The sequence below is a fragment of the Tenrec ecaudatus genome, chromosome 2, assembly GCF_050624435.1.
Source record: "Tenrec ecaudatus isolate mTenEca1 chromosome 2, mTenEca1.hap1, whole genome shotgun sequence".
Lineage (NCBI taxonomy): Eukaryota > Metazoa > Chordata > Mammalia > Afrosoricida > Tenrecidae > Tenrec > Tenrec ecaudatus.
In genome coordinates, this window is record NC_134531.1 from 185,777,961 (window position 1) to 185,802,531 (window position 24,571).

The window sequence follows — 24,571 nt, forward strand, 5'->3', positions numbered from 1 at the left end:
AGCTGTAACGCTTGTAACAGTTAATACATGTAAATACATGTGAAAGAAAAAGAAGGAGATGTTGACATTTTAACCCCCCAGCCCTTCAAACTCCTGATCACGTGTCCTTCTACCCTAGTTTAAAAGGCGCTGACACATTTCACAAATATGAGTTTTTTGGGGGTAATCAATCTTATCCTACGTCAAAGAATTTTCTTTCAAGGGAACAAGCAACTCAAGTACTCACCACCCTCTTCTTTCCGAAAGCCCCTTCCACAGAGGGTCCGTGCGCACCATTCGCTCGATCAGCTTCTTCCAAAGCATTCCTTCCGAGATCACTCGCTGCCACTCTTTACACACCAGCTCTGCTGCACACAGAGACCTGGCATCCAGGTAGGAAAGAATGTTTTCTGCTATGTGATCTAAGCCTTGCTCTAAAAAAATAGAAAAAGCAATGAAGGCACGGGAAGGGTAGCTGGAAATACAGCACACATACATCCATCATGTCAAGCACATTTGTACATTTGCTGCCATCATCATTCTCAAAACATTTTCTTTCTACTTGAGCCCTTGGTATCAGCTCCCCATTTTTCCCTCCTCCTCCACCCTTCCTTCCTCCCTCCCTCAAAACCCTTGATAATTTATAAATTATCATTACTTTCTCGTGTCTTACACGGTTAATGTCTCCCTTCATTCGGTTCCTTTTTTTCTTGGGAGGGGGTTGTTAACAAAACAATGGATGGAAACTATTTTCTGTGTGTAAAAGCTGATGCTGAGTATGTTCTACATTTGTCAGGTACTGTGACAAGAAGACTTGTTCGATGCATAGAGGAGTGACAAATTTTACAGATAAGGTCCAAAGAGCTAAAGTACTCAGGGTTCCACAACCAGTGAGTGAGTGGTAAAGTCAACCCTGGAGCCAGATCTCTCACTTCAGAGATTGGGTTCTTTCTCTCCTCGCTCCCATTCACTGGCTCTTGGAATAAAGCATAGCCCATTAATCACAGAGACAGCTTTAAAAGCTCATGACATCTTTCAAAGTTAGGAGGCAGCACAAGTATTTTATCAATCCCTCTTCTTATCTATGTTACTCTTGAATGGGTGGTCAAAGTCCTCCTAAAGCAAGAACCACATGTGAAAAAGTTTACAGCCATAGAAGTCACTGGGCTCAAACACTCATGTAATGCAAGGGCCAGCTCAAAGATAACCAACCACTTGAGATGCAACCTCTGCCTGGCATTCACACTGGCACAAGATCAGCAGGGTCAGCACGGCTGTCCCTGGAAGTGCCTGTCTTGGGGTACAGGCATATCTCTAAAGCTATAAGAAAAGGTTCACCCCAAGATTTCTTCTGTTTGTGAAGAAAACACTATGTCATCCAAAAATTCCAATTTCACCACTCCTAGTTCTGTGACATAAAGCAAATACTGAAGCATTCCTGCATCTCAATATTTAAAATAGTCATCATGAGTTAACAATTGTTTTTCTCAATCTGTATCTTTAAGAATCAAATCAAACAATTTAATGAAAACATTTTAAAGACAGTCAAGCACTATGCAAAGGTTAGTATTTATTTTCTTTTTCAAGTAGCTGCAGTACTGTAGCAGTAAGCATTGGTGCTAAAACATCAGGTGTAAATCATTAAACCTTCAGAGCCTCAGTTTCCCCATCTGATAATGCTCTCTGCTCTGGTTTGAAAACATTAAAATTGGATGATGCATTTACAAACTGCTTTAACTTCTAGTGAATTCCTTCTGACCTCTGACTAAAGAATGTGAACAGACTTGCTATCCGAAGGAGTACATTGGAAAACGAATTAATGCAGATGTAATTAAGTTACAATTTAACACCTTATTATTTGTTTTCCTTTTTTACGCATTTCAAATGTGGTCTAGTTTTCACTGCTTTCCTGTTGATGGAGGTTTATCTGTTTTATTTTATTTTTGTTGTTGGGGGGGGGGGGAGAAGTGGAGTCCTTAAATGAAACCAGGATAGTTACATCTATAGAGACCGTAACTGGATTAATAGTGTCTTGGGATTGTGGCGAGGGGAGTAGGGGAAATGAAGAGCAAATAATAGTATAAGAATGATGAAATTTTTCTAAAACTGATTGTGGTGGTGACTGCACAACTCTTTTTAACCTGTTTAAACCACCAAACCATATGATACGTGAATTACATGTCAATAAAACTGTCTTTTTTTTAAAAAAACAACTTTAATACAGCTCAAAATTTTTAAAAAGGGACCAGGTTTACTAGGACAGAAATTGGTGATCCTTAGTGATAGTCTCCAAGACTGGCCCTAATAATCCTTCAGGTGTGTAACTAAATTCACCACTGGACAGTAATCAACCATTTAGGATCAAAAAGGCAGTACTGACCAAGGAGAGAGTTCAAAGGGCTTGGAAGGGGCGTGGGGAAGAAGTAGGACACGTGATAGTACATAGGAGTTGAACCAAACGTAGACGAATTGTTAAATGTAAAACTCATGCCCTGCTCTATAACGTCTGTCTACTTCACAATTTTTGTTTTTTTTCCTTACTTCTCTACATCTGAGGTTTTATTACTTCTAAGAATGGAACTTGCTACACTGTCTGTTGCCTACAGTTTCCCAGTCTAGCATATACGAGACTCCGACTGCTGATGGATACCCAAGCTGGAGTCTGCAAGTTAAGGCTGCACCTCTCATGACTTCACAGCTGCTGTCGTCCCTGCAGCCCTGGTGGCAGAGTAGTTTAGCCCGCAGTTTGAACCCACCAGCAGCTCGGAGGAGGGTGAGGTTGTTCCCCTAAGATTGACAGGCTCAAAATCCCACAGGCGCAGCTCTATTCCATCTTACGGGTCACTATGAGTAGCAATCAACTCAATAGCAGTTGAGTTTTTGTGAGATTACAATCTACCTTCATCTAATAGTCTTATCACAGTCAACTCATAAGGTGCCAGCAACTTAAAATAAAATCGTAGTCCTTTCCCCCTAAGAATATCTATTTAAAACAGCCCTTGCCCCATCCCACTGTGTATTTAAAAGCTACTTCTGTGAGGCGACGGCAGCTCTGTGTAGTTTGGCTCTCTCTGTATGAGAATTCACTTCCAAGGTTTTCTCATCCATCTGTGTCAGCCTCTAGAATCCAGATTCAGTCATCTGCAAGAGTGGATGCTCCACTTCAGATCTGCACAACAGGCAATGTGGAAGTCTTTATCTGGAGTTGTTGACAAGTAGGTTAAATGGGTCAGAACAAAGGACAGCACCCTTGAGTCTAGCTATTTCCCTCGGGATTATCTCTGACCCATTCATTAAGACCCACAGGGTACCAACACTAAGCCACAAGCTTGGTAACCACGGGTGAACAACAACCCAGCCTACCATTCACATGGCCCAGCCTGGACCTCTCTGTTCAGTCCTCAGGCTACCTAGAGACTCTGTGCCAGTGGCAACAGTGCAGGCTTCTTAGGGTCTTTTTCTCTCCTGGTAGCCTTGGTGGTGTCCTGGTTACATGCTGGCCAGCAGTTTGAAACCACCAGTCACTCGGAGGGAGAAAGATGGGTTTTTGCTCCTGAGAAGTTATACTTTTAGAAAGTCACTGGGGCAGTTCTGTCTAGTCTGTCCTATGGGGTTGCTATGAGCCAGAAGTGACTAGATGGCACTGAGTTTGGTTTGTTTCGTTTTTCCCTCCACTACTAGTCTGGTAACATGCTACAAAAAGACAAGTGGGTGAAACGGCTATCACTGGGTTCATTCCCTTGCTGGGGCTAACCATGTAAAGCTGGCACTGCAGTTCTCTGCTCACAAGTTGCACGAGCTGCTCTGTATCCCCTTTTTAATGTAGGAGGCTACATCAAAAGACAAAGTTACAGAATCAGAGAAATCTTTTTCAATAAAAATATCAAAATACGAAGCTATGGTTTTTCTATGGATCCTCCATCCAGTTCTACATACTTCTGACGGTCATGTTTCTTTTCCTTCTTTTTTGTAAAGTGCCTGCTCTCTATCTTTTACCTTTCACCAAAGGCTCTGAGCTTTTCCATGTACACCACCCTCAAGACAGAGTTTGGACATCTTTGAGGCACACTTACTGTGTTCTCCTCCAATGTCCTTTGTGTTTCAGGAACAAAAAGGAGTGTGAAGGCGGGGTAGTTAGATGACAACGTCAACGTAAAGATGAATGAAAGAGCTCTGTGATTCTCACCACAGTTTTAAAACATTTTCATCATTCCTGTCCTAATTGTTAGCTCCCTCTGTGCCCTCACATCCTCCGCCATAACCCCAAGAACTATTAACCCAGTGACTGTCTCTATAGACTTACCTATCTTGGATTTCATTTGAAGAAAAATGTCAATGCCGATCCTTGAAGACATATGAAAGATGTATGGTATGAGGGAAAGCCAGCCTGGGAATCTGGTCAGAGCCTGATGGTGCTTCCTTGGGGCATGGCCTTCTTCTCAGCAAGACCCTGGGGAACTCCTGTCTCTCGGCCTTCACCTTCCTGCCTGCCGGGACTGGGTCACTGACCCAGAGAACTGCTGGGACCCTGCCATGTTTCCCAGACCTGGGATCCAACTACCTCTGTCCCCACGGGACTGTCATCTGCCTGCACTTCGTGTCACTGCATGTGGCTGTGTGAGTCTGAAGAGGGACTTTTATAGACTAGTACTGAACTTGTAGACTTGAGTTGGACTAGTCTGGCATGCTTTCTTGATGTAAAGTTATTTCTTACACACATATAAACACAACTGGATTGGTTTCTCTAAGTCAACCTGGCTTTACACAGAAGGGGAACAAGATCAGGCCTAAAGGACAGATGGTTTAAGACTTCCCAATGAAAGTCTCAGAGGGCCATCATTGCTACCCTCCAAGAACGAGCAAGGACATTGTTGTGATGGGGAAAATGTCTTGTTGAAACTTCCTTGGCTTTTTTCTTACTGGTGTGATTTTTAATTTTCTTAAAAACTTCTTCCAAATCAACCTCCATGACCATCCTGTGTCCTCTGAGAAAATTTCAAGAGAACCCCTTTGGGATCCCTAAAAGCAGCTGACATAACCTCCTGAGCTGACTTCTCAGGACTTTTTTCCCTCTCTCTCTTATGGCACGCTACAGAGGTGAAGACAAGTGTATTCCTAGAGAACTTCTCTGCAGACTTCCCCTGACCACACAGACATGTCTGACACATTTTGTCTGGAATCGACTCATGCATTTATCAACTGGAATCCTACTTACAATACTACATTGACTTGCCCTTGTATATCGTCTGTTTACATGGAGTGCTTACAGACATCTGAATGCCTGCTCATGGACATTAGCAGTTACCCAGAAACGCCTTGGAAGGCAGGCCTGGAGAGCTGCTTCGGGAAGGCCAAGCCTAGCAAACCCTGTGGGCGCAAGGTGCGACAACTGGCTCAGGGGCAACCAGCAAATGTACTTTTACTGTAGAAAAGTGGTAAGATGCATCAAAGCAAACTGCTTCTCTCCTTAAGCCCATCTCCCAGCGATAACCACGTCTAACATTCTATTACATACCCTTCTAAGTTTCTACGAGTCTATATAATCTTTTAGATACCTATTAATTTTTGCCAAACCTTTTAAGAATTCTGCTGAACAATGGTGACCCAATGAGGGAATTTTGCCCGGTTTGTCAACCTTCCCACACCGGGGTGAAACGAAGGGAACCAAAAGAGCAGCAAGGGGAGCAAAGCAAAGAAGTTCCTGAGACATCCCAAAAATAGACTTCTCACTCGGGGGCAGAGATTGGCATCTCATCAGACCTCCTAGGCAAATATCCGTGAGGGTCAGCAGACAGGCCTGGAACTATTTATAGGGTTTTTCTTCTCTCTTTATTCCTATGTCCATCTATATAATATAGGCAGGATAAACAATCCCCAGGAGAAAACGGACTGATGGTTCTGGGGAGACAAGGGGGGATAGGGGTGGGAAGACAACAAACTCAGGGACAAGGGAACAAGAGATCTTAAAATTGATGGCAAGGTGCAATATAGCACCAATGAATCACACACCACTTTTCTAGTTCCTGAATGCTTCCTCCCTGGCCCCCTTCCCACGACCATTTTTAAGTTCTACCTTACAAATCTGGCTAGAACGGAGAAGACACCTTGGTACATATAAGAGCTCTTGACATAAGGAATTCAAGACAGATAACCCCATCAGGAACATCAGTGGGGGTAGCGATATCATGGGGGGAATCTATAGAGGAGGATGGGGCAGAAAGGAAAAACCCATCACTAAGTTGGATATATAGCCATCGTGCCCCTGCCACCCTCCCCCCCAAGGGGACAAATAACAGAAACGTAGGTGAAGGGAGACAACGGACAGTGTAAGATAATAGTAATAACAATATACAACCGGTCAAGGGTTCACGAGGATGGGAGGGTGGAAGGGAGGGAGGAAAAGAAGAGCTTATACCAAGGACTCAAGTAGAAAATGTCTTGGAAATGACGATGACAACATAGGTACAAGTGTGCTTGATACAGTTGATAAACAGAATGTTAAAAGAGCTGTGAGAGTAGCTTGGTGGGGTCTGATCAAGAGGAAGTATGGAGAACCAGATGGAAGTTGAGCATGAGAGAGGGACAGGATGAAAGTACAAGGAAACAGAAGAAAAAATTGGTAGACAAAAGACACTTCTATGGCTGTCAAAAGAGAGAGCGTCTGGGGTCTTAAAGGCTTGAAGGTAAACAAGCGGCCATCTAGCTCAGAAGCAACAAAGCCTACATGGAAGAAGCACACCAGCCTGTGCGATCACGAGGTGTCGAAGGGATCAGCTGTCAGGCATCATCAGAACAAAAATCCTATCATTGTGAATGAGGGGGAAGTGCAGAGTGGAGACCCAAAGCCCGTTTGTAGGCCACTGGACATCCCCTTACAGAAGGGTCTCAGGGAGGAGACTAGCCAGTCAGGGTGCGATGTAGCAATGATGAAACACACAACTTTCTTCTAGTTCTTTAATGCTTCCTCCCCCACCAGTATCACGATCCCAATTCTACCCTTACATCTCTGGCTAGACCAGAAGATGTACACTGGTGCAGATAGGAACTGGAAGCACAGGGAATCCAGGGCGGATGATCCCTTCAGGACCAGTGGTGTGAGTGGTGATACTGGGAGGGTGGAGGGAGGGTGGGATGGAAAGGGGGAACCGATTACAAGGATCTACATATAATCTCCTCCCTGAGGGACGGACAACAGAAAAAGTGGGTGAAGGGAGACGTCGGACAGTGTAAGACATGCCAAAACAATAATTTATAAATTATCAAGGGTTCATGAAGGCGAGGGGAGCTGCGAGGGAGGGGAAATAATGAGGAGCCAGGGGCCTAAGTGGAGAGCAAATGTTTTGAGAATGATGAGGGCAATGAATGTACAAATGTGCTTTACACAACTGATGTATGTATGGATTGTGATAAGAGTTGTATGAGCCCTACTAAAATGATTTTTTTAAAGAGGGACCAGTCCCTAGAAAAGGGCATCATGAGCTGCCGGGTGAAAGGTCAGTATGAGAGAGCGAAATGAAGGGCTGGCACAGGACAGGGCAGTGTCTCGCTATGCTGTACAGAAGGTAACTATGCGTCTAAACTGACGGGGCGGCAACTAACAAGGCTAAGGATATTTTTTTTAAGGCAATAATAACAAAAACAGGTTTCTGGAACTTTCCTGACCTATAGAATATGCAATTCTTATAAGAATTCTGACTGCTAGGAACCACTGGCTTCTAACAGTGATTTTCCTTCTGAACCCCAGGGCCCTTGGGTCAGTTCCACCTCACAGTGACTGCAGGACAGGGCAGCAGTGCTCCACAATGTTTCGGGACTAACTTTTACAAAAGCAGGCTGCCACACCTGTGTCCTGGGGAACCTGGGCTGGTGCGTTCCGAGCCGCAGATCTTTCTGTTAGCAGTGGTACTGCACCATCAGACTCCTTGATAGCCCTTCTCTGTTTCTCCCTTCAAATACTCTCATGGTACACTGCATGTCTGCATAAGTACACTCCTTACTAACACATATTTCCACAACATATACGCCACCAGTTTGTATCCATGAGATTATACTATTTCCTTGTGGTTAATACTTTCACTCACTTTACCCGTCACAGTTGACTTACAGTTTCAGTCAATTACTGGTGTGTGAGTTTACCTGTGTGGAACTCTGCAAAATAAAAACCTGTAAAATAAGGATGTAATCAAGTGCTTAGAGTGAGCTACGTGGTTTTTCTGCCATACTGGAGCCCGTGGTGGCCTGCTGGGAACAGGACTTCCAAACAGCAAGTGTCGGGAAGCTGTGGTCCGAGGCCATTTTTGCTTCGGGGGCACGCACGGCTCTCCTTAAAACGGAAGTTGTTCTCACCCAAGACGAAACGGAATTCTCTTTAGGCAAGAGAGATGCTCAAAGGACACCAGAGTGACTCCTGGTGGCAAATCTACCCAAACCAGAGACATTTGGGGAAAGGTACTTTGTGGCCCTGAAAACAGCAGCATGGTTCTAGCAAAATTCAGGAGCAATTTGCCTGCTTGAGCCGCTGGACACAGAGTCTGTGTGATGCTGCTCCCCTCAAGGATTCAAACTCGCTGAAAATAAATACAAGTCTTCCGTTGTTAAAACCATAAACTAAAGTTAATTGCGTGCTGAGTTGCTAACTGAAAGGTCAGCAATTCAAATCCACAACCTGCCCTACAGAAGGAAACTGAAACTTCCCGATCTCCTTCAATATCTACAACCTTGGGAACCCACAAAAGACAACTCTACTCTGTCCTACAAGGTCACTCACTACACGCCAACTCCGTGGCAGTGAGTTTTTTTGGGCACCAATGCACTTTGATATCAAACCCCACTGTTTGAAATGAACCATCTCACATAATCTGCATAGTTATTCTTTGAAATAGCTAGGTATTCCCAATACGCTCATTTTACGAAGAAGGTACTCACTGGCTGGCTGGGAGTAGTAAAACAATGAAGGACATAATCAGTACCCCGTAAATCCCTGTCTGTGCTCTTCTCCTCTCCCTCTCCCAACCCCCTTAGCGGCACTGATGATCCAGGAAGGTGGGCAATATTCCTCTTTTTTGTTCTCTTGCTACAGAGCTTACTATACATCTCCCGCAGCAAAGAGATTCACCGTTTCTAGTGTCTTGGCTTAAGTTCTATACTGCCTGAAATGTTTTCACAAGAACTGGAATCACGTGGCTCTAGAACTGGGCACCTGAGAGCAGCTGCCTCAGGGACCCAGGAAGACCCACTAACTTTCTGGCTTGAGGGCTATTCGAGACAAAGAGATTACTGAGTAAGGTGGTCCATTTGCTGAGGCTAAAAAGTGCTTTGAGGTGGTTTTTATTTTTTTTTAAAGGTAACCATTTTTCTTAAGTACCAATGCCTGGCTCTCATTACTCTATCATGGGAGGATCCCCGCCCCCAATCTCTCACCACCGCCGCCCCCTCCCCAAGGCAACAAGAGCACAGCACTAAGGCCTCAAACAAACACTGAGGCCAGGACACTGCACACACTGCTGAAGAAATGTTGCTGTTGCTAATTATAGGCACCAGATGAAGGTCTGGAAAAATTTCAATAATAAATTAAAACAATTAAAAGGCACAAATTTCAAAGCTCAATATGTAAATAACACTGTATCAAAATGAAACTCAAATGTGTAATGGCAGTTCAATGCCCTTAACTACAGCCAGTTTTAACACAGCTGCTTAGATCATACAATTACAGAAACTTTTATTATTTTAGAAACGCATTTCAAAGAGCAGCTGCAAAGAAACTTCCTTCCCCACCCACACCAGCCGCCCGTTCCCCTTCCCCCTTCCCAGTCACAGCTCTAGTTGTAAAACGGAAAGTTAGAGACCTTTTCAAAGAAAAACACTTAAACCGCTGACAGAACAGTCTGCTGCTGCTGGGTGCCTTTAACCTAGAATACACTGACCAAGGATTCAGGCAGAACCCCAATAAAGCGATGGCGGCCCGGGGTCACAAAGTTGAACATCTCTTCCCAAAAATATCCAAGAACCAACCCAACAAAGTGGCACACACCTACATGATGTCAGAATGAATCAGTTCGGAAATGAGTGAGAGAATAATTAAAACTACCCGGCACTGATCTTATTACCTCTGGAGAAGCAGGTGCTTCCTGCTTCTCTGGGGTTCTTCCTTCTTTTTTATAGCTGCCATCCTCCGAGTACCCACTAGATCCACCAGATGCCAGGCATACTAAAACACTGTGTTTAATCCTCCCAATATCGGGGGGTGGGGGGGAACGAACCAAACCAAACCTGTTGCCCTCAAGTTCATTATGATTCATACCAACCTGTCGAACAGAGCACAACTGCCCCACAGGGTTTCCAAGGTTGTAGCCTTGATAGGAGCGGCTGGCAGGGTCAAATCATGAGCACTAAACCGGCTCTCCAGGAAGTCGCAGCATTATTCCCACAAAGATGACAACACTGCGTCAAACACTGAGTCACTCATCAGTGCAAGGACTGGATCCAAACCTGGGAGCTGCTGAGCCTGGAGACCAGGCTGGGTCTCTGACCTACAGTCCAGCCGAAGCCCAAGATCTACTAAGTCTATCACATTCACAGTCAGCAGAGATTCACCCGTCTTCCTTGGAGATAAGACCAGTGAGCAGGCCGTGGTCAGAAGGGTGTTTCAAACCTCTTAATTGCTTAGCCACCTCAAAGCTGACCATTAAAGTGCATGGTCCTTTGGGAAGTACAAGCTGCCTGTGCTGTAAGTGGTATGCATACGTCCTCTAACAACGACCCTTACAAACCACAAACTCATCCTGCAGAAACTGACATTGCAGACTAAACAGTTACCGTGATTTTTAGAAAAGCAGATCATAATTATCACTTTTTCCACTAAACCAAAAGGAGCCAGAGACCACAAAACATTTTCCATTTTCCCTATTCTGACAGGTACAATGTTCACTGCAAGCATCAAAAAGCCAAAACTATAGGCAATTTTAGAATTAATGGCTTTTGCAATCAAAAGATAACGGGTTGACTCTTCATTTTAAGAGACTAAAAACTCAAGCTCAAGCTCATCTAAAGTAAAACTCAGCACGCGCACGCGGGCCTGTGCGTCCCTAGTGCTCCTCGAGCAAGGTCTGTGTGAAGGAACTATGGCCAGGTGTAACCCGACTCGCCTCGACACCAGCTCACACAGCCCACTTGGTCAGCTTCTCCCAGCTAGTCGATTCCTACGTACGATACATACCGACAGCTGTATATATGTTCACAGCAAATCCTGTTAAAACAAATACCATTTTAACAAAAATATTTCCACGTCCCAGCCAGTGGTCCATTCATTTCATGTAAGATTCAATACCACAAAACTCCTCTTTAACAGATACGGACAATGCCTTAAAATCCACTGTAACGAAACGGAATTGTGTGCAATTACACCAACCATGCTTATATACGTAACACATGCTCATGTGTTCCCTCTCTACTCCAAGACTGCACGCTACTTGCCCCCCACCCGCGCCCCCCCCCTAGAAAGGGCTGCCTCTGCGCTAAGCCCTGCAAACCAAGAACACTTCAACAGTGCCACCTTGTGGCTACTCTATAAAGTGAGGTTTCCGCAACTAAAATGTGTGAGAAACAAATGGGGGGGGGGGGGAGGCAAACAATAAACCATCATTTGCTTGAGAAAGAAAGTTAAAAGCACTTATGAGGAACGAGTGTAATTGCCAGCTTTCAAACAAAACGAACCTCTTTTCTTGGCATGAAATGCTGACTGGCTCAATAGAAATGATTGTGGAATGGGGGGTTCTGGATCCAGGTCACACAATGTACACAGGAGATGTATTACCAGTACACTCATCTTACTTTAATTTGTTAAAGTGCTCCCTCTCGTATAATTAAAGCATTTCTGTCCATCTGTCTGTTCACTTTCTTACAACTAAAAGTAAGTGTTACTGAATTGGGGTGTAAACGGCCAACGTCGAGAACTTTCTAGACAAACCCCATTCGTGATCTGAAACTGTTGCCCTGGCTGCTGACCCAGCCTCAGCACCGTCACAAGGACCCACAGGTAGGAGGCCAGTCTCTTCATCCGCCTCTCCTAGTGAACCTGCCTCGCCTATACAGCAAGGACCTGGACGGCGTGATGGCGAAAACCCCTGCTTCTCCACTCCCACGGTAGAGATTAACTTACAAATTTTGGAAGTGGACTGAAATCAGAGGTTGGTCTGTCAGATTTTAGTCCTAAGCTACAGTCTGAGAGCTGAGCCCAAGTCCTATGGGCTGTGGTTAGCACTTAGGACAGCGTCCTGCCACACCACACACCTCAGACAAGTTAAAGGAGAGATATTCTTTGAAGAGGCACCTGGTACCCAGTAGCTCTGACGCGGAGGACGACGGGTGACAATGGCCCTGACTCATTCCTGGCAATTTCCAGGACTGGCTTAGTATGGCAACTGTAAGCTCCTAAGGAAACCGATTCGATACGAGGCAAACATCCTGGAGAGCAGCGCTCTTTCCAGGGGTGAAAGCTCCCTTGTCTAACCAAGAGCCACAGAGTGGACAGCAACACCACGCACGGCATACGGTGAAGAGCTATGCTCACAACAGTTCTCAAAAGCTGCTTTTGGAAGAAATACATGGGGGCTTCAAAAAGTTTTGTGGGAAAATTCCATTATCTTGTCATTCCATTTTTTCCACAAAATGTTTAAGCCCTCTTGTAGACCGCCAGACTTCTTAGGCACCTCTAGGTTAACTTGAACTTTCAACATGCTATTCAGTTCAGACCTGAGAGTGTGTTTGCCAATTGCACCACCCAGGGGACTCCCCATGCAACTTAGCCAATTTATATTTTCAAAGAAGGTGGCGTGAGGGAGCCTGGTAGTGTAGTGGTTATGTGTTAGCATGATAACCTCAAGAAGGGTGGGGGATGGGGCATGGACCAAGAGACAGAGGGAGAAGGGCATCAACGAGCGAGTAATCAAAACTCAAAGTACCCTTACACATAGCAGGAGGCCTGTATTTTAAAATTGATATCTAAAGACAAAGGATCATACATAGCCTACCAGAATCAATGGCATCCAAGTGATCAACACTATTAATCCTAGGAATTACCTACAGTTCCTAGGTATATACTGAATGATTAATTCCACCTCGATTGGCATTAAAGGGACTTCAAAAAGTTTGTGTGGGGGGGAGGGGAATCCATTGTCTTTAAATTCTTTTTCCCCACAAAATGTTTGAAACCCCCTTATACATTAAAACATTGGAAATGCAAAGAGACCAGTCTGACTCTCCAAACAAGAGACCAGGGTCCTTAGAAATCCTGAACTCACCCTCATGGCTCAATTTTCAGCCAAACAATAGACAAGCTTATAATGGAAACAATATCACTAGTGAGGTATGCACCCCTGAGAATCATCAACCAGTTAAGAACAAATGGGCAGAAAGAACCCTAACACAATGTCCAGAGGCTTCAGAGGAGGCACTAAAGCAGGAATCATGGAATAAATGATGATACATTGAGATGAATTTCAATGAGTTGAAACAAAATGCTTACGAGTTAACTAAACCTGAAAAAAGGATGATGTGCTCTGTAAGCCTTCGCCAATTCACAAATAAAGTGTTATTTTTTTAAAATAAAATACTTTGTATACACAAAAGAGATACTGTGTCACATAGTTCTCAGCCATTCACGTCACAGAATCCACTCAGCTCTGCCGAGGCTTTCAGGCTGGCCTTTCTTCTACCACTCAGCTTTTAAAAGACACATGCGGTTACCTGGTAAAGCGGTAATAAAATCCCGCTGCAACATGGGCTTCAGATACGAGTTAATATGTCCATGCTGATAATGACACATTCGTGAAATAAGATGTTCCACAAATTCTACTTGATCTGATTCAGACCACTGGTCAAAATACTTAATACACAAGTCTTTTTCTTTTTGATAGTTTCCTTCGGATGGCCTCTTTCTGGAGACGATCACAGATGATGTTCCATTACTTATCTATTTAAGGAAAAAGAGAAGAAAAAAATAATTAGTTTGGCGAGGAAAATAAACCTAATTAACAGTTCATTAAAAACATTTTTCACCCTGTGTATTTAATCTTAAAATAGCAATCTCACCCTATAGTCAAATTCGTCCCTTTATTAATTCACTCAGAAGTAATTAAAAATAAATTCAGGGCTCATGTCCTCAAGTTAGTCACAAAAGTCAATGCTGATCCTAAACGGTCTGTCTTAAATGATCATTCTTAAGCTTATTTCAAAACCAAGCTGTTGTTAGATAGCAAATGCTGGAGAGGATCGTCACTCAAGTGACGACCAACTGTTAACAGTTGTTTTTGTTTCCTTAAAGTTCAAGGCTAATGTCATGCACAGTCCAAGTCGATGGTTCTCACCCATGCACACACATCAGAATCACACAGAGGCTTTGTTAACACAGAGAGACTGCTAGGTCCCACGCCAGGGATTCTGAGGCGGGTCTAGGTACGCACACGTAACAAGTTCTCGGATGGCGCCGGTGCTGCTGGGGCAGGGGCCACATCTTGAGAATCACTGATCCATCTAATGGAAAAGTTTATAAGCCTGTGTGCTGAAACTTGAAGGCAATTCAATATAAAAGTTTCATTTTACCTAACAGTTTCAAGCTCCTCCATATAGTTTCTCAGCCAAACCATTTAGACTTTCTCAGAAAGTGACCCAAGGTAGATTCTGACTGCTTGAAAAATTCCTCTCTTGTGCACCTGACTTGTGGATAACCCGCAGATTTCTATACTAACAACCCATTCCTCATCAAATCTACCAACATAGCCTTGCATAAAATTTAGTATACTGCCCTCTACGGGTACACCTCAGGCACTGCAACCAAGCAATTATCACAAGCAAGGGGATCGTTCATTGGAGGCTAGGCGTTTTCAGTGTGTGTGAGTTATGCTTAGAGTATACTGTATTGTATTAAGTGTGCAACATCATTATGAAAAAAAGATGAGAATTACCAAAATGTGACAGAAACATGAAGTGAGCGCATGCTGTTGGGAAAAGTAATGGCCATACATTTGTTCAACAGAGGGCTGCTTCCATTGCATTAAAAGTGGGGAGTGGAGCAGAGACTCCGAAACCCAACCTTTCAAGGCTTGAAGGTGAGAGGCCTATATAACCCTAGTGTCTCTCTCCTCAGCCTTGTCAAACTTTGTCTCCACCAAGTTGAGTCCAGGATGGAGGGGTGGTGGAGAGTAAGGACTCGGGAAAACCTAAACACTAGAAACGGCCATTAGTGGGTTAGCCATGTCTTGAAGAACTCAGAACCCAGACATCGCCTGTGAAAGCAACCTCCCACCAATCATGCCAAGGACACCACTTTTTTGAACATGGGACACATGGCCGCTGTTTGTACAACCTGATTTACTGCAAACATATACACACATGCAATGTTCAAAACTCCCTCATGAATATGTTGCTTCTCTCTTAGCTAACGCAGCTATTCAGGGGGTCATATCGGAAGAAGCATCCGGGGATGAGGGTAGTGGGGGTGGGGGTTAAAATAAAGCAGTGGCAAGAAAACAAAATGTAGGTGTGCCTGTGTACATTGGTTTTTCAATTTTTTTGAAACTCTATATACACTACATCAGCATGACAGCACCCCCCCGCCCGAAAATCACACCACAGCTACTAATGTGATGATACTCAGCAACATTCTTGATCAGAAACAAGCAGCCTCAGCGCCTCCGTCCATCCCTCCTCTTATACTGCTCAGAGGAACACCGAGGAGGCAGTGTAAATTTCTACTCATTCCATAGGAGCCAAATCACAGAAGTCTTCCACAGAAAGAGCCTCGAGCTTTTGCTATCAGGATGTCCTCTGCACTCATCTCAGAAAGAAGACAGCCTTTATCAACTTCCAAACACACCTACAATTTCCTTGATAAAAATCTCGTAACTCTTTTGTGTGTGACGCAAGTTTTTTCTGTCCACGTTTACAGGTACAAAGCAGGAAGGCATTATTCCATCATCCTATTCATCTTCCCACAACAGTATCTAGCTCTGTTTTCCCCCTTGTATGTTGGAGGAGAGAAGTTGTGGTGGCAGCGAGGTTAAGCATTTGGCTGCTACCCAAAGGTTGGTGTGTGGAGCCCCACACCAGTCACTGGGAGGATGAATTAGTCTGTATCCATAGAGATTTACCGCCTCCGACGCTCTACAGGGTGGTTTTGCACTGTCCTAAGGAGCCCTGGTGGTGTAGGAGGTTACCCACTGGGCTGCTATGGCAAGGTGTGCAGTTCTGAAACAGCCACTCCGAGGAAGAAAGAAGATGCTTCCACTAGATGATGCCCTACAGTCTTGGAAACCTAGAGGGGCAGTTCTGTCTTGTCCTATACAGTCACTATGAGTTGGAATAGAGACAGTGGTAGCAAGTCTTGGTTTTTTTTTCTATAGAGTTGCTATGCGTGGGCAAAGATTTGGATTTGAGTCAGAGCACTCCCTGGCACCATACACCACTAGGGGGCAGCATTGAACAGAAATCGGAATTTGGTGCAGCCCCTTGAAGCTAGACACCAAAAGACAGTGCCACACAGCGCGGAAATGAACATTTTTGTCGCAGTAAACACTGGCAAGTATAAAGTACATCTCTTCTGCTTATGCGTAAGGATTTCATCCAGCTATGAGTGAGAGAAATTAGAAATAAGATTAATGACCCAATTGTAGGACTAACTAGAGAAAATTACAGGCACACCTTGCGTGTTATTGCACTACGCTTTATGGAACTGCAGATATCACGAATTTTACCAATTGAAGGTTTGTTGCAACTCTGCATCAAGCAACTCTACCGATACTATTTGTCATGCCTCTGCGCCACATTTTAGCAATTCTTGCATTATTTCAAACTTTTCCATAATGCTGTGTTGTACACTTAACAAACTACATTGTAGCTCACTATGACTTTTACATGAGCTGGGAAGCTCTGTGTGATTCCTTTTACTGTGCAGATCTGCTTTGTTAAGGTGAGCTGGAAGCAAGCTGAGGTATGTCTGTATATGATCACATGTGCACACTGCTATTATGTCGCCATTAAACTCAGGTTTAAAAAGTAAGGCTGTCTTTACAGGCGCACACACTCATGAACTAATAGTAAGGGTCCAGAAACTGACATTGTCTCGTGATCATTAGGATTTGTGGGAAGGTGGGCAACCAACATAGGATAAGAAATATATATATATATATATATATCAAAAATGCTTTGAATACATAATCTTGAGAAAGAACATTACACATGCCTTTTTTCCCCCCTTTCTAGACAACTTGCCAAACTAATTGCTTTCACAACAGGTCAAAAATATTCTTTTTTTTAAAAAGCCAGTAAGAATTACCAGAGAGTAACAGCTTGCATTTGTGTGCTGTTCTATCATTTACAGCCACTACCTCATTTGTAATAATATTTCATTTATAGAAGGGTTTCTAATCATCTAGTCTCCCTGGAGCCTTTATAAACCAATAATGAGTTGACAGAAGGCAGACAAAAGGAAAGCCAAAAGCTCCAGTGTTAAGCCTCTATTTGAATGGGAAAATCCAGAGTAAATGTAGAAAATCAGATTTATATATACCATATATACTCGAGTATAAGCCAACCCAGTATCAGCCCAGGCACCTAATTTTACCACAAAAACTGCATTAAAAATGTGCTGGGAAACCTGGCTTATACACAAGTGTGTGTGTGTGTGTGTGTGTGTGTGTGTGTGTGTGTACACGTATTTTTTAATAAAGGAACAAATTCAGACTAAACAAAATGTGTTTGTTTGTATACTGGGGTGTGCACTTTTCAATGTTTTATTTCCAACCCCTACTGGGTCCAGTAAGAACTTCCTGGCATTGTTTTGCTTTTTGTCATTTTATCTTAAATTTATTGGAGGTATTTTATTCATGCTAAGTAATCTGCCTCTGTGCTTTCAAATCAAACCAGCCAAGTTATTTTTCTTTCTTAAAACCTTATTTCATTTAGATGCCAATCGTTCTGCCTGTAATCATACCTTTAGGAAGAAGGGAAACACCTATGTACCACAGTAGTTGGCAAAACCTCAAAGCATGAACATTCATATACCCACTCCTCACAAACATACCATCAGGGAGGGAGGAGGGAAGAGACTGGAGCCAGAAAAGAAGGAGGCTGAGGTTTATGGGGGCGGGGGAGCACAATCCGAAGGAGGAAAGTGAAAGTCGATGTAAATGCACTGTTGTGTGGCATGATGCCATTCTGGCGACAAAGGGCACCACCACTGTCCACCTCCGGCTTGATCACAGCCACGAACATTTTAGGCCACATCCACTTTAGAACTGTCATGAAAACACCAAAATGTTTCATTCTGCACTATTTAGAACAACATTTCCCTAAGGAGAAGCAGATCATTGAGACTGGGTTCCCAAACTTGCAAAACCACACAAAACTAAACAAAACGCTTGGCTCTTGCTTTCCTTGTGCAACCAGCTACGGGAGCATCTTATCTACATTAACTCAATTGCTATCTTATCTTACGCAGTCATTCCTACCTGCCAAAGAGTATTTTTCTTGGGGGACTCATCTTCATTTTGATCCTCCATAACTGAAGTGTTCTAAGGGGGGAAAAACAGGTTATTTGAATTATGCCAAGTTTTGTAAATCCTAAATAACTACACCAAGATAGCATTTTGAAAACCCAAGCTAGTCTAACAACACGAACCCAAGAATGAAGTTGGCTTATGGATAATAATACATGCCATTTTGAGCCAAGAGGCTGTATTCATTTCTCATAAATCAATATGGGCAATGGGTAGACAAGAATCAAGCATAAAACCCTTGTTTATGAAGCTTCCGCATAAACTGTGAGAAAAGAGGCTACACTGTGGGAGTGAGGCTGGAGCTATAACTCAGTCATCATGGTTCTTCTGTACCGTGGCCAGAAGCCCCAGAGACCCCCTTAAGTTCCTGATGATTGTACAAACTGTTTACTTGAGTGTCTCCTATTCAGTAATCCAGCCCACCCGCCAGCAATTAGAACTGACAAAGCCCCCCTGCTTCCTCTGTACTCCCTGGATGGCTGTTTGTCTGCAGTGGCTTTGCAATCCCCTCCAGCAGGCATGGTGGGTGCCCAACCGTGTCCCTGAAGAGGATGCTGTTAGCCAGCAACAGTCTGACCTGCCCTGGAAATACAGTAGCTGGTGAGTTTTGTTTACTGCACAAAGAGGCACTGTAATAACTATTCTTTCTGGTGACCCAGTTGCTCAATCGATGCCCAGTAACTAGAGGTGATACATGATTGGATTTTCCCAGTTGAGGCTCCTCCAGAGTTGACTCTGGCTCAGCGAGCCTAAGTAAAAAGCATGACTGCCCTGTACCGTTTCCAACGCTGTAAGTAGTGTTCACTCCCTACTTTGAAGATGCTACTTTCCCTTCCCCGATGCTTCTCTTCTCCCGCTTCTCTAAACTGAGACTCTGACAGAACGGCTCCAGATGGCTGACTACAAAAAGACCAACTGGCTTCCTCCGTAAAACCACAGAATCCCATGCTCCAGTGCCTGCACTGGGGAGGAAATGGGCCTCTCGATGCAAACGGCAGCCACCAGCTCATGGAAGGCAGCATGTCTACAGAAAATAAACAGCACTTTATAAGCCAGATTACCTAAATTCACATTGCCCAATACTCATTTCCCTTTGCTATTTTCAGGTTCTTTCCCGTTCTTCAACATTTCTGACTGGAACTTTGCTCAGCTGACGAGAAATCTTGACAGAGGACGGTGGAAGTAGGGTCCACAGCAAGGTTGGAGAAGTGGCAGTAAGTGACCCAGAACGGGTAGACAGGGTGAGGAGAGGGGAGCAAAGGGACTACTTCTGATGGGCCTCTCGATGCAATTTTACTGTGACCTTGAGGGACCTGGCGATGAATAGATGTGGCAGTGCTCCTTTAGGGAAGGAACAAAGTGACCCTCAGGACACCTTCTCCTGGGTTTGACCAGTACAGTTACAGTGTTACGCTTACAATGTCACAATGTCTTGGATTCTAAGGAGGAGAGAGAATGACTGCCAAGAAGAAAGGGGAACCGGGAAAAGAATGGGGAACTGGGTGAAGAAAGGGAAGAATAGAGAGGGGTATGTGTGTTCTGAACTAGAAACTTCTGGAGGGAAGTGCAGCCTAGATCCTCCAGAGCAATCCTTAACAACGTTTTCCTCACTCAGAAAAGCAGCCAAGTAGACTACACAAGAAGTAACTGTCTTTAGCGTGAGGAAGCCGACTCTTCCTTTGACTCTCCTCGAAAGGGAGAGATGGCCTGGACTTACATGGTCCCAAAGGACCTAACCCTTCTGCTACAAACAGCTATTCACCTCGTAAGGACTGGTGAGAGTGGATGAAGATAGGCAATTTAATACAACTGTGCGCAATGAGGCCCTGTGGAGGCTGGAACCACCACCCCATGACACATATTTTTCAGTTTCTCTGATAAAACCTCAGAAGATGCCAAAGGCAAAATTCTGTGATTAAACTATGAGATCATTGATGAAGTGTATTCCAGATATTAATCCCAAAGGTTAATTAAATTTGAGAGCAGTTTCACTCTCATTCTCTCACTCCCCCCACCCTCCCAAAATGGCATTACGATACTAAAGGATCTCTAATGTCCTGCAATTTTTCAAAATGAGACTGGTTTAGTTTAACCCAACCTTTCCAAGCTGCTGGACTTCGATGGCCCACCCCCCTTCTATAAGGAAACCTATCCATCTGTGTAGAACGCTGCTGCTATTTGCCATGGAGGCAGCTGGATTCATGGGGAGCCCCCGTGCAGCATGGTCCTGAACCTACTTCACAATCATCGGTACACTTGAGCTCCCTGTGACCACTGTGGTCTGGAAGTGCCTTCCGAGGCGGCGGCTCAGCTTCCGGTTCTACAGCAGAGACAGGCAATAGTCTGTTGTGAAGGTACTCGCTGGCTCATTGTGGGAACTGGATCACCAGGCCTTTCATTCTATCTGTCAGAGTCTGGAAGGTACTGAAAGCTACCCACCATGGGCACGTGAACTTGCTGGTATCTGAAATACAAGTGGCACAACTACCAGAATCAGAACAACATGAAAAACACTTGTGTGACTAACAGATGGTGGTGGCCACACACCGGCAATTATTACAATCAGGCAATGCTGCCACTGAGTCATTTACTACTCATAGGGACCTTCTATACACCAAATAACACCCCGTCCATTCCTGCACCCGACTCAATCATTGCGATGTTTGAGCTCTTTGCTTTAGGGTCTGCGTCAGTCAAGCCATCTCCTGTGAGTCTTCTTTTTCACTGACCCTCTACCAAGCTTGATCTCCTTCCTTCTCCAGACTGATCCTTTCTGATAACAGATCCAAAGTACACGAGACAAAAATCTCACCAGCCTCACACCTAAGCAGCATTCTGGCTAAAAATTTTCAAAATCGATTTGGTCATTCTTTTGGCAATCCATGGTACATTGAATAGTCTTTGTCAGTGCCCAAATTCAGAGGCATCAAGATACTCGTTGTCTAGCTTTCACATTAGGCGCCCCAGTGGCACAGTGATGATGTGTAGAGCTGCTAACCACTATGTCAGCAGTTCGAAACCACCAGCTGCTCTGCAGGAGAAAGACATGGCATTCTGCTCTCCTCAAGTTACAATCTCTTGTGTTGAAATCGTTACAACATACAAATGAAAACATCTGTGATATAGGGTTATCATGCTTCTTTATTAATATGTTAAGATATAGATGATTCTTATACATACATATACATATATAGTAGTGATGAATGTAAACAACAAAGGTATTTGCTACCCACACACAAAAAGCGCTCCACGGACTTGTTAAAAAAGGAGTTATGGTCTCAGAAACCTACAAAGGCAGTTCTTACTCAGTGGCATTGAGCTTGAGTTTTTAAGTTTGAGCTTTCCCAAAGCGACATATTGCTTCTGGAACTCTTTAAAGAGGTCTATGACGGCAGATTTGCTCAATGCGGTGTGTCTTCTGATTTCCTGATTGCTATTTCCAGGCTCATTGATTGTGGATTCTAAGTAAAACAAATTGTTTACAGCATCAACATTAAGAAGAGGCCAGTAACACAGTAATTATTCCCTTGCGCCTCTCACTTCACCAAATGAATACTTCCGGGAGACAGGAAGTGCCGCACATTCTTCCCCACTCCTGCGGCCCTTTCCCAGCCTGCTCCATGGGGCAGATAGATGAGTGGGGGTCAAAAGAGAAAATTCTCATAGGAGCCACAAAACTTTTTTAAAAATACCTATTTTGGCTTTTAATCCTTAAAGACAAATAGACAAAAGGTCCCAGGTGAAGTACAGAGGGAGAGGACAGGGTGATGAGTCTCCCAAGGGAGACGGAAGGTGGTTTCCTACATGGGAACTTTCAGGTGAAACCATGAGGTAAGCCAATTAGAGGGTGAGCCTCCAACACTTTTGGGAAAGGGAAGTTCTTTGAAATACCAAAGTGGCTTATTCACGTCTTGTCATCATCTCTTTCCTCCTTAACCTACTGAGAAACATCACACTTACAAAGAGGCTTCAAAGGGTTCCTAACCACCGCTCTCTTTTAAGTCCATTTTCCATTAAATTTGGAAGGTCCCTTCTAGGTAATAGATAAATATGCAGGCTCTCCCCCTGTGATACTGCCACCGATGAAAAACACACTCTGAGTAAGGGCTGAGCGCTAGTGCAAGTCAACCTTGGTCCTACTGACATTTGAGGCTGCCATGGGCCATCATATACCCTAGGGGATCTAGTAGTACTTGCCCACCACACCACACCCCAACGTCTCAATGTGACAAACAAAACTCTCTCCAGATGGACAGATGTCCCGATGGAGGAGAAGCTAAAACTGTCCCCCACCCCCCTTGAAGAGCCATTGCTCTAAGAAGATGTACTCCTAACTGACCCTTTTTTAAGGACACATCAATCAGGCCCATCTCAGGCCTGGATTTTCTTTCTCCTGGGGCCTCTTTTCCCTAGTATCCATGACAGCATCTGATCATCTTCACATACAGTCTGAGCTCACCCTGGACAAGTACCGTATATACTAGTGTATAAGCCAACCCCAATAGCAGCCGAAGCACTTAATTTTACCAGAAAAACTGCATTACAAATGTGCTGAAACACTCAGCTTATACATGAGTATATACGGTAAGTGATGGATATGCCTCAGATAGCTAATTCTGGGGTAAACCCTATATGCTGTTAAGCTCATGTTTGGGAAACTCTTATTCCAGGGATTGTTGATTAGAGATCCATGGGCTTGGGACAAGAGCTATAAATACCATGAAACTATACATAAAAGGTAATGTATATGCAAGTCCCCAGAAAGACTTTCAGTTTTCATTGGATTCTTAGTAGTACACCTAAAGACAACAAAATAGCAACATACCGCATATCCTCATGTATAAGCTGAGTTTTTTTGTTTTTAAAATCATTTTACAACTTGTACAACTCTTAACACAATCCATGCATACATCCATTGTGTCAAGCACATCTGTACATTTGTTGCCGTCATCATTCTCAAAACATTTGCTTTCTACTTGAGTCCTTGGTATCAGCTCCTCATCCCCGCCCCTCCCTCACAAGCCCTTCATAATTTATAAATTATTATTTTGTCATGTCTTATACTGTCCGACGTCTCCCTTCACCCACTTTTCTGATGTCAGTCCCCCAGGGAGGTGCTTATATGTAGATTCTTGTGCTCGATTCTCTCTTTCTGCCCCATCTTCTTCCCTCCACCCTACTGCTAATCGCCACTCTCACCACTTGTCCTACGGGGTTTATCTGTCCTGGATTCCCTGTGTTTCCAGTTCCTATCTGTACCAGTGTCCATCCTCTGGTCTAGCTGGATTTGTAAGGCAGAATTGGGATCATGACAGTTGGGGGGAGGAAGCATTAAAGTACTGGAGGAAGATTGTATGCTTCATCGCTGCTATACTGCACCCGGTGAGACAAGTTTTTCAGCACATCTTAATGCAGTTTCTGTGGTAAAATTAGGTGGCTCAGCTGTTATTCGGGTCAGCTTATACTCAAGTATATACAGTATGTCTTTGACCAAATATCTGAGCGTGGTGGAGTGGATGATGCCTTAGGTATAATGTGCTGGTTTTGTTTTTATATTTTCCCAGATAAAACTTTCTCTCCTAATTTATTTACTTGTTTTCATTTTTAAGAGAGCGGCTATGAAGAAACTATGTAGTCAATGGAATAGGACTACATATACTGCCTCCCTACATGGCATGGTATAAATATCACTACTTTCAGCTGATTGATGACGACTCATCCTAGTCTTGTTTTAAGGACATTTTCCAACTATCAGAAATGAGGGCGCAGGTGTACAGGCAGTGACTTTGTCCTCATAAATAGCATTCTGAGCATAACTGATAATACAATTCTCCAAACTAAGGACAATTACAGTCAGAAGATCCCCGCCACCCTCAAAGTCGGCCTTGGAAATGTCGTGCCACTGATTACAAACGTGTCGAACCAAAGAGGGCAAGAAAAATAATGAAATCCAACACTACTGTCAGAAGCATAACATATATATGTTGGGTCATCTGTGAGTATAATAAACTGCTGAAGTATTTGAGCTTTTTAAATAACAC

The 24,571-nt window shown here is 43.9% G+C and overlaps 1 protein-coding gene across 6 annotated transcripts in view; it reads right to left on the minus strand.

Moving 5' to 3' along the window:
* The window catches only part of FBXW11 (F-box and WD repeat domain containing 11), a 135,513-nt gene that overhangs the window by 33,574 nt on the left and 77,368 nt on the right, over positions 1–24,571 (minus strand). For 3 of the 6 annotated variants that reach the window (XM_075541942.1, XM_075541944.1, XM_075541940.1), the window contains 3 exons: positions 18,483–18,545; positions 13,723–13,948; positions 227–413 (listed from right to left, as the gene is read on the minus strand). In XM_075541942.1, the coding sequence (XP_075398057.1) occupies positions 227–413; positions 13,723–13,948; positions 18,483–18,545 (476 nt within the window). The remainder of the gene's footprint in view (positions 1–226; positions 414–13,722; positions 13,949–18,482; positions 18,546–24,571) is intronic. The other 3 variants (XM_075541941.1, XM_075541945.1, XM_075541946.1) reach the window with 1 other exon arrangement.